General features: G+C 42.6%; 1 protein-coding gene across 1 annotated transcript in view; it reads left to right on the forward strand.

Annotated features, from left to right (window-relative positions):
• The window catches only part of LOC138947778 (sialin-like), a 76125-nt gene that overhangs the window by 22274 nt on the left and 39087 nt on the right, over positions 1-14764 (forward strand). The window contains exons 4-5 of the mRNA XM_070319342.1: positions 11812-11995; positions 12552-12688. Of these exons, the coding sequence (XP_070175443.1) occupies positions 11812-11995; positions 12552-12688 (321 nt within the window). The remainder of the gene's footprint in view (positions 1-11811; positions 11996-12551; positions 12689-14764) is intronic.

Here is a 14764-nt window from a genome sequence, read left to right on the forward strand (position 1 = left end):
TCTGCTTTTGTATTCAGTCATCTATACTGCTTAAGAAAACGAATAACAGTTATTTCTAGCGTGTTGAAATGTAATTTGATACTGATTTCAGTCGGTGACCCTCAAGTGACAAGTCGGTTGTCGGTGGCATTCGCCAAAAAGACTGCATGTGTGATTTTACAAGCGATGATGATGATTGCTGAATTTGTGCTTTTTCGAGCTGTTGTGCTTCAGGGTTCAAATTTAGATTACTTACTTCTTCAATCGTCATTAATTTTAGTTGAGCCTTACTTTGATGTCTGTCGTTCAGTCTTAGGCCCGCAGTTATCGCTGCAGTATAGCTTTGTTCTGCTGTTTTTTTCAATGTTGGTCAAAACTTGTAAATCTATTTGCATGCATGACCTGAACCTAGACACCGTTGTTAACTTTAACATTGAAAAATAACACACGCAAGATCCGACCTTCTTCGCCACCTTTTATTTTAACCGTATCTCTAACTTTGTAAGTGGCAATTTCCATGTTGTTGGTAAACTTTTTCAGTAGCCAAGATTCTGTAGCAGACGATAGATCTGCACCAGACGATCGACAGATGGGACAGGACAGCCTTGTTCTGTTGAACCAGATTTAGCAATCAATGCTCTAAAAGCGATAGCAAATGAACAAAACTGTAAGCATACTGTTTTAGTTTAATTCTTATTTCGTCGCTCAGGATTTTGAATCAGGATTTTGTTGTCGGGATTGATCCACAGGCGGAAGGTATCGTTCACTGTCAGACCACTACTTTCATAGAAAGACTACAAGGTATGACACTCAACTTCGAGTCGTCAGTGTTCTTAAAGTCGCTTCCTGCGGACATTTTTGTTGTTGTTCAAGACGGTTTGCCTCTTCCTACAGTCTGTGTGAGGTGAAATAAATACAGTTGAATGATTGTTTTAACTGTATGTACCTTTAATTTTCAGCTGCCGTCATTTGGACGAATGTTCGTTTGCGAACCGCTATCCTGTAGTTGGTAAGAAATCATGCATCCCGCACCGAATATGCATACCAGTGCTCATTGGTCTAAAACATATGTAAATATTGCAGCAAAGGGAAGCTACCCACGGGAGTTTCAGTTTAGGTTTTTGGCATAACAACGGAATAACAGTAATCGTAAACAGAAGCGATGCAGACTATTTCAGTCGACCAATGAAAATAATCATCGAATATCCGGTTATTATATAACCAATGATCGCATCGGACTACTATCTCCTCGGACATACGACGATCATCATTCGCACAGGATCTGAGTGGTATGCCGTTGACAGACACGTTTGGTCGCACAAAATACGGTTTAAAAACATGCAGCGGACAGGCAGCTATATATAAAAGGTACAGATAGTTAGAACATTCATTTATCACGGCATTTGTAAAGTTACAAAGATTCTTAAGTTGACATTGGCAATTATTTTTTGCATAATTTTTTCTGAAGTTAGTGGAGCACGACTCGAAGCTGAGTGACAAACCTTGTAGTCTTTCTATGAAAGTAGTGGTCCAGTGAACGATACCTTCCGCCTGTGATTGATCTAAGCGGTTGCCTATGAAGAGTACTAGAGTTCTATGAATAGTACTAGAGTTGTGCGCCTTGAATCACTGTGTGTCTCTGTCGTTCTCTCTCTCTCTCTCTCTCTCTCTCTCTCTCTCTCTCTCTCTCTCTCTCTCTCTCTCTCTCTCTCTCTCTCTCTCTCTCTCTCTCTCTCTCTCTCTCTCTGATTCTGATTCTGACTTTGAAGTCTCTCTCTCAAAATTACATGATTTTTGTAATGACAAATGTAAACCGGATGATTTTTTGTACTATTCCAGACAAGGCAGTGCATGAGGTAGGTAAGGCGCTAGAAGGCCTTGAGAATAAAAAGTCCATGGGTCCTGACAAGATTCCTCCTTACTTGGCCAAATTAGCTCTACCGTATATTGTGGAGCCAAAGTGCTGCACATTTCTGATAGTAATGTAAGAAGTGATTTTTTTTTGCTGACGATTCTTCTCTTCATTCAAGTGGAAAGTCGGTTCCGGTAATAGAGTCCTCCCTTCAAACAGCTTTAAACGATGTAAATAACTGGTGTAGTGCTAATGCTATGCTTGTCCATCCAATAAAAACTAAAAGTATGGTAATCGCAACCAGACACAAACATCAGATTTCTCCACTCAAACTAAATCTTACTATTGGTACGCAATCAATTGAACAAGTTCAACAGCATCGCGTTTTAGGGGTAATTCTTGATTGTGAATTCAAGTGGCAGGCACAATTACAGCATATTTGCAAGAAAGTAACCAAGAACGTTTTCCTCCTATCCAAGTTAAAGCAATATACCGACAGAAGGACTCTGGAAATGTTCCACCATGCTCATGTAATGCCTCACATTAATTATGATTCGACGCTCTGGGATGGCAGCAGTGATGTCCACTTGAAAAGGTTAGACTCTCTCTATCGTGGCTCGGCCAAACTCATCGTAAAGGATAGTGCCTCAACAGATATGAAATTAAAAATGCTTAACTTTCTTCCACTGGAAAAGCATCTCAAGTTAAACAAAGCCATTTTCATGCATAAATTGTATTACGGTAAAGTGCCGATTTACATTACATCATTATTTAATAAAGCTACCCACAGATATGGGTCGGTCAACTTGATCCCACCAATTCCACGAATTGACCTGTATAAGACCTGTCTTGCTTTTTTGGGTACTTCAGTTTGGAATTCACTTCCATCATCCTTTAAGCACTTAAAGTCATTAAAAAGTTTTAAAAAATGTGTTAAAAACCACTTAATGTCTGAGTAGTTTAACGCCTTTTGACGTCAAAGATATGCTGTGCATTGTATATTCTGAACATATTTTTGTTACACTATTGCTACATGTTCGATTGCTACCAGCTTATATTTATAATTACCTGCATAGTATGCATTTGATTTTATGAATAACCACATATGTATGCTCTTCATGCCTCATCTTCATCATCATCATCATCATCATCATCATCATTATCATCATCATCATCGTCATCTTTATTATCACGTTTTCCGACCTCCTTTTGTTGGTTAACTTTTTAACTTTTTAATTTTTAATTTTGTAACTATATAATTGTGTGTCTATGCGTCCCAAGGACAGATTGTAAGAAAAGGCGTAGCCTTAAATCTTAATCCTTGTTAAATAAAGTTCAATTCAAATTCTCTCTCTCTCTCTCTCTCTCTCTCTCTCTCTCTCTCTCTCTCTCTCTCTCTCTCTCTCTCTCTCTCTCTCTCTCTCTCTCTCTCTCTCTCTCTCTCTCTCTCACCGCTTCGGCCAACTCATAATCTTCACTCAGCTCTTTTCACCCCAGCAGATTGTGTATTTTTTGTTGTTTTCTTTATTTCTTCAATGTTTTAAATGTATGTAGAGCGTTAGCTAAACGTGAGTTCGACTTTTATACCGCAGAATATCTCAACCGTTTTGCTGAAGAAAATAGTCCCCAAGTTAACGATAAATATGCCGATGACCTCTATAAATTATTCAATTGTACTCTGAGATCAAAGACAATGACCAATGACAGGTAAGTTCGAGACTCGGTTGTGATGGATTATCCATATGGTTGTGATGGATTATCCAGAATAATGACCTCCTCAGCTAACAGAGACAAAGAGGCAGGTCATGGGATAAGTGCAAATAGACCCCTATTGTAAGACTGTTCAACTTTTCTACTTTACTTTATGGGAGCACCCGTTTTGACACTTTTTATATGTTTGCCTTTGTCTGAGTAGTATTTAAAATCACTAACTGAGGCAGCTCTGGTCTATATATATTTCATTGCAACTCAGTTCGTGCATAGTGTTTTTGGCGGTGTTGCCATATATGTTTAAAACATCTCTGTCAGAACGTCTCGCCTAATTGTAACATACCGGCCTACACAAGACTGCATAGCTGTACCCAGTTTTGAGACCAAATGTAACTGTCTGGCATCTGCCTCGAGAGTCCGAGAAAAATGTTCCTCTTTCTTTTTGCTGCGATGCCCGCAAAAGTCCCTCCGTAGGGTGGTGCTCTCTGACACCTCATACGTAGGCTGTACCGGTAACATTGTGCATTCTCTGTTCTATCTGGCATTCGCCATCCCTCTTATGTATGCCATACGGAGTAAACGCTACTGAACATCCCAATCTTTAAGATGCTCATAATACTTCATTAAAGGCACAGTAAGCCTCCCGTAAACCATCACAGATACGGTCAGGCTTTTACACACAGTACAAACACCCTTCCAACGCTCACCAAACGGGAACATCCTAGGTGGCCTACGTAAAGAGCGAACAATTTTCAAAGAATTTATTTTTGCGTGGTTTATCTTACCCCTGAGCCATCGTGAACCCGTGTGATCCAGTTTCCCTTTTTGACTCACATGCGAAGCAAAAGTGAGTCTATGTACTCACCCGAGTCGTCCGTCCGTCCGTCCGTCCCCCCCCCCCCCCCCCCCGTCCGTCCGGACGGACCGTCCGGACGTCCGTCCGGAAAACTTTAACGTTGGATATTTCTTGGACACTATTCAGTCTATCAGTACCAAATTTGGCAAGATGGTGTATGATGACAAGGCCCCAAAAAACATACATAGCATCTTGACCTTGCTTCAAGGTCAAGGTCGCAGGGGCCATAAATGTTGTCTAAAAACAGCTATTTTTCACATTTTTCCCATTTTCTCTGAAGTTTTTGAGATTCAATACCTCACCTATATATGATATATAGGGCAAAGTAAGCCCCATCTTTTGATACCAGTTTGGTTTACCTTGCTTCAAGGTCAGGGTCACAGGAGCTCTTCAAAGTTGGATTGTATACATATTTTGAAGTGACCTTGACCCTGAACTATGGAAGATAACTGTTTCAAACTTAAAAATTATGTGGGGCACATGTTATGCTTTCATCATGAGACACATTTGGTCACATATGATCAAGGTCAAGGTCACTTTGACCCTTATGAAATGTGACCAAAATAAGGTAGTGAACCACTAAAAGTGACCATATCTCATGGTAGAAAGAGCCAATAAGCACCATTGTACTTCCTATGTCTTGAATTAACAGCTTTGTGTTGCATGACCTTGGATGACCTTGACCTTGGGTCAAGGTCACATGTACTTTGGACCGGCACGGTTGGCCTAGTGGTAAGGCGTCCGCCCCGTGATCGGGAGGTCGTGGGTTCGAACCCCGGCCGGGTCATACCAAAGACTTTAAAATTGGCAATCTAGTGGCTGCTCCGCCTGGCGTCTGTCATTATGGGGTTAGTGCATGCTAGGACTGGTTGGTCCGGTGTCAGAATAATGTGACTGGGTGAGACAAGAAGCCTGTGCTGCGACTTCTGTCTTGTGTGTGGCGCACGTTAAATGTCAAAGCAGCACCGCCCTGATATGGCCCTTTGTGGTCACTGGGCGTTAAGCAAATAAACAAACAAACAAACATGTATTTTGGTAGGAAAAATGTGTAAAGCAGTTCTTAGTGTATGATGTCATTGCTAGGTTTAGTTATTTGACCTTGACCCTGAAGGTCAAGGTCATGTAAAGGTCAAGGTCAAGCATGTGAGTCGTATGGGCTTTGCCCTTCTTGTTCACAATGTAGTCGTCAGTTAGTCATTTGAATGCGACTCGATGTGAGCTTATTTACAATAGTACGTTTTTATGCACGAAACAAACGGCTGTGGTTCACAAGAACTCTAGCGATGGCTTTTGACTGTTGAGAGGAACGGCGATATGCACTGATAAACCGTCGTCTGCTACGACCCTTGCGTGACCCTGCTTCCGGGCTTTTCTTTTTTCAAACTTTCACAACTTCGAATTGTTCTGATCTTGTCTTGATGAAAAAAGAATTCTTTTATGATTAAAGAATGTTTGTGTAACAAGCTGTCAATTTATTATTTAGATTTTAAAAGTTAGGTCTAGCGCAAAAACGCACCACGGTCCAAAAACATTTTGATAATCATCGATTCACGGCTATCGCCAGTTTACATCGATAGAATGAGACCCGAAGGGAAGTAACTCATGTTTGACCTGAGTTCAGGATGGGTCCAAAAAGTGTTCGAGACAATCTGCAAAATTAATTCTTTAAAAATTGCTCGCTCTTTACGTAGGGCACCTAGGATGTTCCCGTTTGGTGAGCGTTCAAATGGAAGGGTGTTGGTACTGTGTGTAAAAGCCTGACAGTATCTGTGATGGTTTACGGGAGGCTTACTGTCCGGGCGTGATTTTCGGTATCATAACAGCCGTCCAGCACCAAAACGAGGCGCCATTGTTGTTTAGGACCAAGTCCACGAAAATAAATTCTTTGAAAATTTCTCACGCTCGACAGAAAGCAGCCAGGATGTTCCCGTTCGGTGAGCGTTCAAATGGAAGTATGCTTGTACTGTATGTAGACGCTCGGGGAGCTCTGTGATGGTTTACGGGAGGCTTACTGTGCCTTTAACAACGTAAATGTCTTCGCCACAACGGGACCACCGTGCTCTCTATATTCGTTTGCAACCCCAGTTAAGTATGCTTAATGGGGTGAACTTGACTAAACATTCCCATAGGAAAGATCATGTACCGAAGGAGCAAAAACAGCATCAGTGTTTTTTCCCGTACCGACACCACCATGCGTTGTCTGGTTGTTGTTATTTCCAGCCATTTGCCATCCCTTCGACGTTTGTCATCCGGGATGAACTTTACCAAACATCCTCATCGTAATGATACTCATCTTGTGGAGGAATATTTAAGCAAAAAGGAGCTTTAGTGTGTACGCTGTACCAGCAACGCCGAGCAAATAATGTTCTCTGTTATTTACCACAAACATGCGAGTACTTACCTTGTGTAAGTTGAAGCTTGTTTCGGATTTGGCCGATACATGTTACAGGAACGTTTATGTCAAGGAATAGAAGAACGCGCATGCGCAAGCTCACTCGTCAGAACATTTATAATACAGACAACATGTACACTAATAATTATTCTCCGTCAATAGAACTAGACTATAACGTAACCCAAGGGCTGGGATTTTTATTTCCACAGAATAAGGGTGGGACTTGACATAAACGTTCCGGTAACATGTATCGGCCAAATCCGAAACAAGCTTCGACTTACACAAGGTAAGTACTCGCATGTTTGTGGTAATTTAGCCTCAACATGCCAGGACGTTTACGTCAAGGAATGTTTAGAGATATGTGTACATGTTTATCCCCACTGTAACCTTCCAAACTGTCAAGTTATATTCTTTGACGAAAGCACTCGCCTCAATCTTTCTTGAGAAAAGAGTCCAGTAAGACTTGACCCATGTTAACCGAAGGTGTCTTTTTGTAAAAACGGGCAAAGGTGGACTCCGACGACCATCCGGCAGCTTTTAATATGACGTCAATTTACGTTCCCCTGGCAGCCGTTGCCGACGTACTTGCAGATCTGGTGCTATGAGCCGTGAACAAAGAGGTATCCACACCTGCTCTACTCAGAGTGTCTCTAATCCACCGAGCCAGTGTATCTTTGGAAATAGGTCCATGAGGCTTTTGATAACTTACGAACAGTTTATCTGTGTCTCTCAAGTCCTTTGTACGTCGTAAATATTCTTTGAGCGTTGCAATTACACACAGGTTAGGATTTTTGTCAAACGACAATAACTCAATTGGAGCTACATGTTTTCCTTTCTTTGATTGTTTCATCACTGAGTTTATATGAAACACACACTTGTAGCCTGTAAGTTTCATTGACGACAAAGAAAGGGAGTGAATTGTCTGACACCTTTGTCCAGATAGGATAGCGATCAATGTAGCTAACTTGCTTGATAATTCTTTTAAAGTCAATTTTCCCAATGGGATAAGATTCTCTAGATAAGAGAGAACTGTATCTACGTCCCACGTAGCAGAGTACTTAGGGAAAGATGGTCTCAATTCAAAAATCCCCTTTACAAACCGCTTAACTAATCTGTGTTCACCAAAATTGCCACAGTCTTCTATTTCAAGGTAGCCTGAAAGTGCTGATCTCGCAACATAGATACTACTATAACTTTGTCCAGCAGCAAACAATGTTCCCAAGAAATTTACTGCATCGATTACAGAAGGGTGAACCGGATCAATGCCTCTTTTACTCGCATATATTTTCCACTTTTTGATGTATACGGCGTACAGTTTTGCTCTCCCTGTTCTCCAGGATGCGCAGACCACTGAGGCTGCTTGCTGCGAAAGTCCTCTGCTTCTGAGCCTACCCCTGATACTTTGCAAATAAGAATTTGCAGTGTTTTTCTGAGCCGATGCTCCATGTTTGGGTTTGCAGGCATGTACAGTAGATTGTCCCTTGCTGACACAAGAACTGGCTTCTCTATCAACAGACTCCCTAACCGAGGGAACCAGGGCTGGCTTGGCCAGTAGGCCTATGGAACCACTATCACACCTTGTGCTTTGTCCTTGTTCATCTGTTGTAGTACCCTGGGCAGTAAACAAAAAGGTGGAAAAGCATACAATCGTAAACCATACCACGACATGCTAAATGCATTGACACTAACCGCTTCTGGATCCGGCCGATACGCTACGTATCTGGGGTACTGACGATTAATTCGGGAAGCAAACAAATCCATCTCTGGCTCAAACTCAAGTATTTGAAGAGCGTGGGAGAGTAAATTCGAGTTCAACTTCCACTCAGCATCTAAATTCAGTTTTCTAGATTCTTCATCAGCTTCTACATTCTCTGCACCAGGTATGTACGCAGTTGTCACCCAAATGTCTCTATCTACACAGAAGTTCCATATTTCCTTCGTCACAGCATTACACTGAGCTGAGTGATTAGTTCCCATGTTAGCCATGCATGCCACAGCTGTGGTATTATCGAGCATAAGTCGAATGTGAATACCCTTCTTGTCCCTCGCGAAAGCCTTCAAAGCAAACAATGCAGCTTGCAGTTCTAACACATTAATGTGCATCTGTGTTTCTGTCTGTGTCCAATGCCCACCTGTTCTGCCCTCAGTACAAGAACAACCCCATCCTGTTAAAGACGCATCTGAATGGATAACAAATTCTGGCTCTCCTGGTGAAACATCCACCGGGCTATCAGCTACTAGAATATTATCTTTCCACCATACCATGTCCTGTTTGGCTTCCTCTGAGAAAATCACTTCAGCATCATAGTTTCCATGGTTCTGTTTTAATGCCACAATTTTGTCATTTCCATGTTTCTGTACCACAGAGCCCCATATTTGACTCCTTGAAAACTAGCCACTGCCATGCCAATCAATTTAGCAAGCTCTCTAATCTTTGATCTCCCTTTGTCCAGTAGACTATTGGCTAATAGTAATACCACGATCCTGTCCTTCCTTTCTTGAGTCAACCTCACTGTCATTGTCTCTGAGTTGATTTCAAACCCTAGATACGTAATTTGGTGGGAAGGCCTGATAACTGATTTGGTGGGATGGATGACAAACCCCAGTTTTTGAAACACATCAACTGATGTTTTTACATTTCTGATGCACTCTATCTCAGAATCACCGATCAGCAAAGTGTCGTCTATAAAGATGGTGGATATAAACCCTAGGCTATGAAGGTGGGCCATGACAGGTTTGAGAATCTTGGTAAACAGACGTGGGCAACACGCCAATCCATTAGGAAAAACCGTAAACTTATACAACGTCCCCTTCCAGAAAAACTTCAGGTACTCTTGTGATTTTTCATTCACATGAACTGAGAAGTAAGCCTCTTTTAAATCCAAAGAAGCAAACCAACAGCACTCTGTCACCAGCGCTAAAGCATGACGTAATGTTTCCATTTTGAAATGATGATACTCAACTGTCTTATTCAAGTTCTTGAGGTTAAGGATAAGTCTAAGCTTATTGTCTTTCTTCGGTCTCACAAAAATAGGTGAGATGTATTCACCCATACTATGACTGCATTCAACAACTACTCCTTTCCTTATCAGCTCCTCTACTTCTGCGTCAATGGCCATTGTCTGTTCTTGTGAAAACTTAGGTTGAAAAATCTCACCACTATGCACAGGCACTTCTGTAAAATCAATGTTTACCCCTTGAACCATACTAAGGACAACCTTGTCTGAAGTCAATTTCTCCCACTGTTCTATAATTTCCCTAATTTGTCCTGCTTTAAATTTGTCTTTCAGATCATTGAGTAAACAAAGTGTTTGTTGTAAACTTTCATAAAATGTATTCACCTCAGAAACAGGACGCTGAGCAGCATGGTCATAGTTCTTGTTTACTTTCGGTTGTAGTTCCCGCGCTGGTTTCCTCTTGCCCTGAATGACCCCCGGGCACGGTACGTCGTCATTCCTCTCGCTGACTGAGAGGCGTGGCCTCTTCCTAAAAAAGGCCTGCCTCCTCTCTGGCTGTAAGGCTGGAACCGGTGTGCGCCACCACTGCCCCTGCTTGAAGCCGACTTGTAAGCTTCACGCGCTGTGCGAACCTTTTTGTCAACATCTTCTCCAAACAATTTGTCAGACCCCACCTCTATCTTAGCACTAGCAATAGAGGCGATGTCCTTTGGCAAGCAGGCTTGTAGCTGGAATCTTCGTCTCTGAGAGAGTTCTAACTGTGCTGTACCCAAAAGAGCAATGACGTCACCATTTGCTGTGAGACCCCCGTTTGCCATTTTTAGCACTGTTTCTTTGTCAAGATCGCCGGTCGTCTGGTTTGAAATTTCAAGCATGTCTGAATGAAGCTTGTCTGATGCATCAGTTTACTAGTGCGGCGGAGGCTTTAGACAACAGTTTTTGAATGTTGTACAGGCGCATGTCATTTTTTCTTGCATTCCTGTCCACACTCCCTTTGTCAATTAGCTCCTCGTTTAAATGAGGAGCTTTAAGTTGCTTGCAATTTTCTGGCACCAAGTGCTTGTCTAGTTTTTCTTGCAATTTCTGGTCTGACATGCGGACAGTGAATCTGTTTTCAACGATTTTTGCCAATTTCTCGGCAACTGGGGCCCCATCTTTTTCTGCCAGCTCCAAATCTAATTCCAGAGTGTCCAGAATATCAGTTTTACTAGGGCTACTGTTAGTGTTTTTCACCACCACTTGAAAAACGCTTTCCTCATCTTCCTCCTCGCCCCTGGCGAGCTCATTTGCGTCTTCTTCACTGACCCTGTCAGCGACAATGCCAGATATGTTACCGACCCTGTCGGAACTGGCTTCATTCTCGTGTTCAACACTGTCACTCTCTTCTAAATGATGCATCCTTTTCTCCATACTATCAAATCGTCTCATCAACTCCGAAAACATTTCTTTCACTCCCGAGTTAGCGCCACTACGTGCCAAATCTGCGCATTCCTTTCGTTCGCTATCTGAATCATCATTAAGCGGGTCCGCCATTGTCTTTCCGCTGTATGCGTGGACGCAAATACCGATGAAAGATAAACTGTTCACTCACCTAAACCATTGAGAAATACAATCCAAAAAACTGTCACAATACACAAAACAATGCAAGCATCACATTGAAGTGCAGCTTTCCACAAATAATTACACACACAAGAAGGATGTAAGCGATAATCCAAGATATAAAAATATGTCTGGTAGTGAAGCACTGCGTGCGTATTCAGTGAGCTTGCGCATGCGCGTTCTTCTATTCCTTGACGTAAACGTCCTGGCATGTTGAGGCTAAATCCAGGCGTTTAAGGTCCCTCCCACATCTGGTAGGTAAACGTCACTGTCATAAAGTCACAATGACACTTGTAAGAAAGGTCTATTTTGTCTTGCTTGTACCAGCTCTTCGTCATTCCAGGCGTTCGGGATCGCCGCCATGTACGCGATGTGGGTAAACTCACTAACATAAAGTTACAATGATTCGCAGCGTAAGTGTCTTGCCTATACCAGGACCTCCGTAAGAAGTTCTCTGTCATTCCAGGCGTTCGGGATCCCCGCCATGTACGGGATGTGGGGCCAGTGGGCACCAGTGTGTGAGCGAGCCACGCTGCTCAGTCTGTCCTTCAGCGGTCAGAACATCGCCAATGCTGTGGCCTTCCCCACCGCCGCCCTACTGTGTAAATACGGCTTCCTGGGCGGCTGGCCCTCCGTTTTCTACGTCACTGGTGAGTCAGTGGCGCTGGTGTTGCTGGTGATGGACGATGACAACGACGACGATGATGACAGTTTTGATGTTGATGAGGAGTACGACATGATTGTTTGATGAAGATGACAGCGAGGAGGATTGTGAAACTGATTTGTGACAACGCTGATGACCACGATGACGACATTATTATAACAATGATAACGACGACGACATTATAAGTGACGATGACATCAGTGTCATGGACATTTGGAACACGACAACGATGAGGACCAGGATGATGACGAAGACCACGACAACAATGATGATTTGATTGTTGTTGCTTTTTGGGTCCAGCGGACCCCACAAGTTTAACATTACACATATTTAAATTAAACCAATTTCAATAAACAAAAGACAACAATGATGATAATGCTGTTGATGATGATAGTAATGATAGGTATGATGTGATGGTGGTGATAATAATGTCGACGACAACGATGCTGATAATCGTGACAACCGCAATAACGTTAATACGACGACAACGACGACGACGATGATGATGATGATGATGATCATGACCATGATTATGATGACAGGGATGTTGGGCGTGCTGTGGTGTGTGGCCTGGACGTTGGTTGTGTCTGACACCCCTGAAGGACTGAAGAGAATTGATCCTGACGAACGGGACTACATCGTCGCCAACAGGGGCCACATCTTCTCAAAGGGAGAAAGGGTAACTTCTTCTTCTTCTTGTCGTTCGCCAATGTTAAACTTGGAGTCCAGCTCTGGTAATGAAGCTGGTGGTCTTATGAAGAGCCTCCACAGGTCCATGCAGCTTCTCATGAAGGGGCACCGGCCTGGTCCAGATCTCTCTCCTCAGGGGCTGGAGATTCCTGCAGTCCTGCAGGATGTGGGCTGCATCCTGCTCTGCGTCTCCACAGGGACACATGGGGGAGAGGGGGGGGGGAGGGGGGTAGAAAGGGATGGACGTGAGGGGGGGCCGAGGGGGGGGGGGGGGGGAGGTCTGCAAGACAGTTTTGTGATGAAGATTATGTTGACAGATTGTTGTTAACTTGCAGATGACATGTTCTCATGTTTTGTGTACATTACATAGTCAGTCGGCTAAGGACCGATTTGGTTACTTTTTGGCGTCACGTTAGCAAACACATTTTTCTGATATCTTTTAACACCACAACACTAAATCTAAAGTCGTGGGGCAATATTCCAAACCATCGGTGAGAAAAACGTTGGTTTGTGTGTATGTTTTCCTTCTTTGGCGTTACTATTCTCGTTTAGAGGGTTGGGTTCATAAAACGGACATAAAACTTAAACCGCTTGACAGAAATTCTATAACTGTAAATCATTCGAAAGGGAAGGCATTCATGTACATGTTTGTGCCACTTAAAATGACGTCATTATCTGTTTGTGCCTGTAGTTTTGACGTAATTCAGTAGTCTAAAATAAATCATAATGAGGCAAGTAATCGGCTTTGGTTTTCAGTGTAAAACATTTGAACAGTTCCAAGGAATGAAACATACACATGTTAAATTTAAAAGAATAAGTAAGGCAGATTAAAAAGAGTATCTTAATATCATTTGCAGGTTTAAACCTTTTCATTGTGAGTAGTTTCAACGCCGTATATTCCGCTATACTGATAGCGCGCTGACGCCAGGTGTAAACAAAGCGTTGTCGCCAACTTCACGGAAAGTGTCCCCCATTCAAATCAAAATGTGTCTCTTTGAAACCACGTACAGCTTAAATTCATAATTGTGGGAATGAGTAAGGTTTGTATTTAGTACATGTTTGTTTTTCTACGAGAAATATACACGTTAACGAACATACGAACCGATTTGCTGTAGATCTGTCCTCACTCAAGCATGTTCGCCCAGTTTCATCCCATCTTACACGCCTCTTTGTCAATAAATAGCCTGACAAGCCAAACTATTATATTCATTGATGTGTCCTGCGTTGATATGTGAAATATCAACATTCAAAACGGTCTGTATTGTGCAAACATTCAAAAAGAGATGAAGCAGTCAAAAGTGTGTGGTAGCGCAACGCCGCAACGTCTGAATCGGAAAAAAATTGACTCCGCGTGTTAAAAACCATACAGCATCAACACATCGCTTGGCGGTACGGCAGCGTAGGCTCGGTATAGCCTTGAATATACGGGGTGGTTCAAGGTAGAATCTGTTGGCAAACGTTATATTCCTTTCGCTCTGTCTTCGTTATATTTACTTTTGTTGTTGTTGAGGGTTGTATTTGTTGGACGCACAAAACTCGATTTCTTATACCTATAGCTTCTTTATGTAGGCTACATACGCTTACCGCATGGGAACACCCCAAGTGCTCTCCACAGAGAGCGAGCATTTGTCAAACAATATATTTCGCATGGACGTACAGGTATAGATTGGAAGCCTTGTCATCACGTTAGAATTAATTAACTCTTTTGTTTTTTCTGTTTTTTTAATGTAGAAATTTTTTTTTTTATGGACAGCTTGTAAGACAAACATTGTTACAACACAAAATAATTCTTTTACCGTCGAGAAAAAGTCAGACAATTCAAACCTATGATAGTAGGGAGCCTGCTCGTAGAGCGTTTGGGTCGCGGAATTAAGGGTTTTGCATGTTTTAACGTAAACACACGCACGCACGCTCGCACGCACGCACGCACGCACGCACGCACGCACACACACACACACACACACACACACACACACACACTGGCACACGCACGCACGCACACACACACACCCAAACACACGCACGCACGCACGCACGCACACACACACACACACACAAACTCACA

This window comes from Littorina saxatilis, linkage group LG14 (assembly GCF_037325665.1).
Source record: "Littorina saxatilis isolate snail1 linkage group LG14, US_GU_Lsax_2.0, whole genome shotgun sequence".
NCBI classification, from domain to species: domain Eukaryota; kingdom Metazoa; phylum Mollusca; class Gastropoda; order Littorinimorpha; family Littorinidae; genus Littorina; species Littorina saxatilis.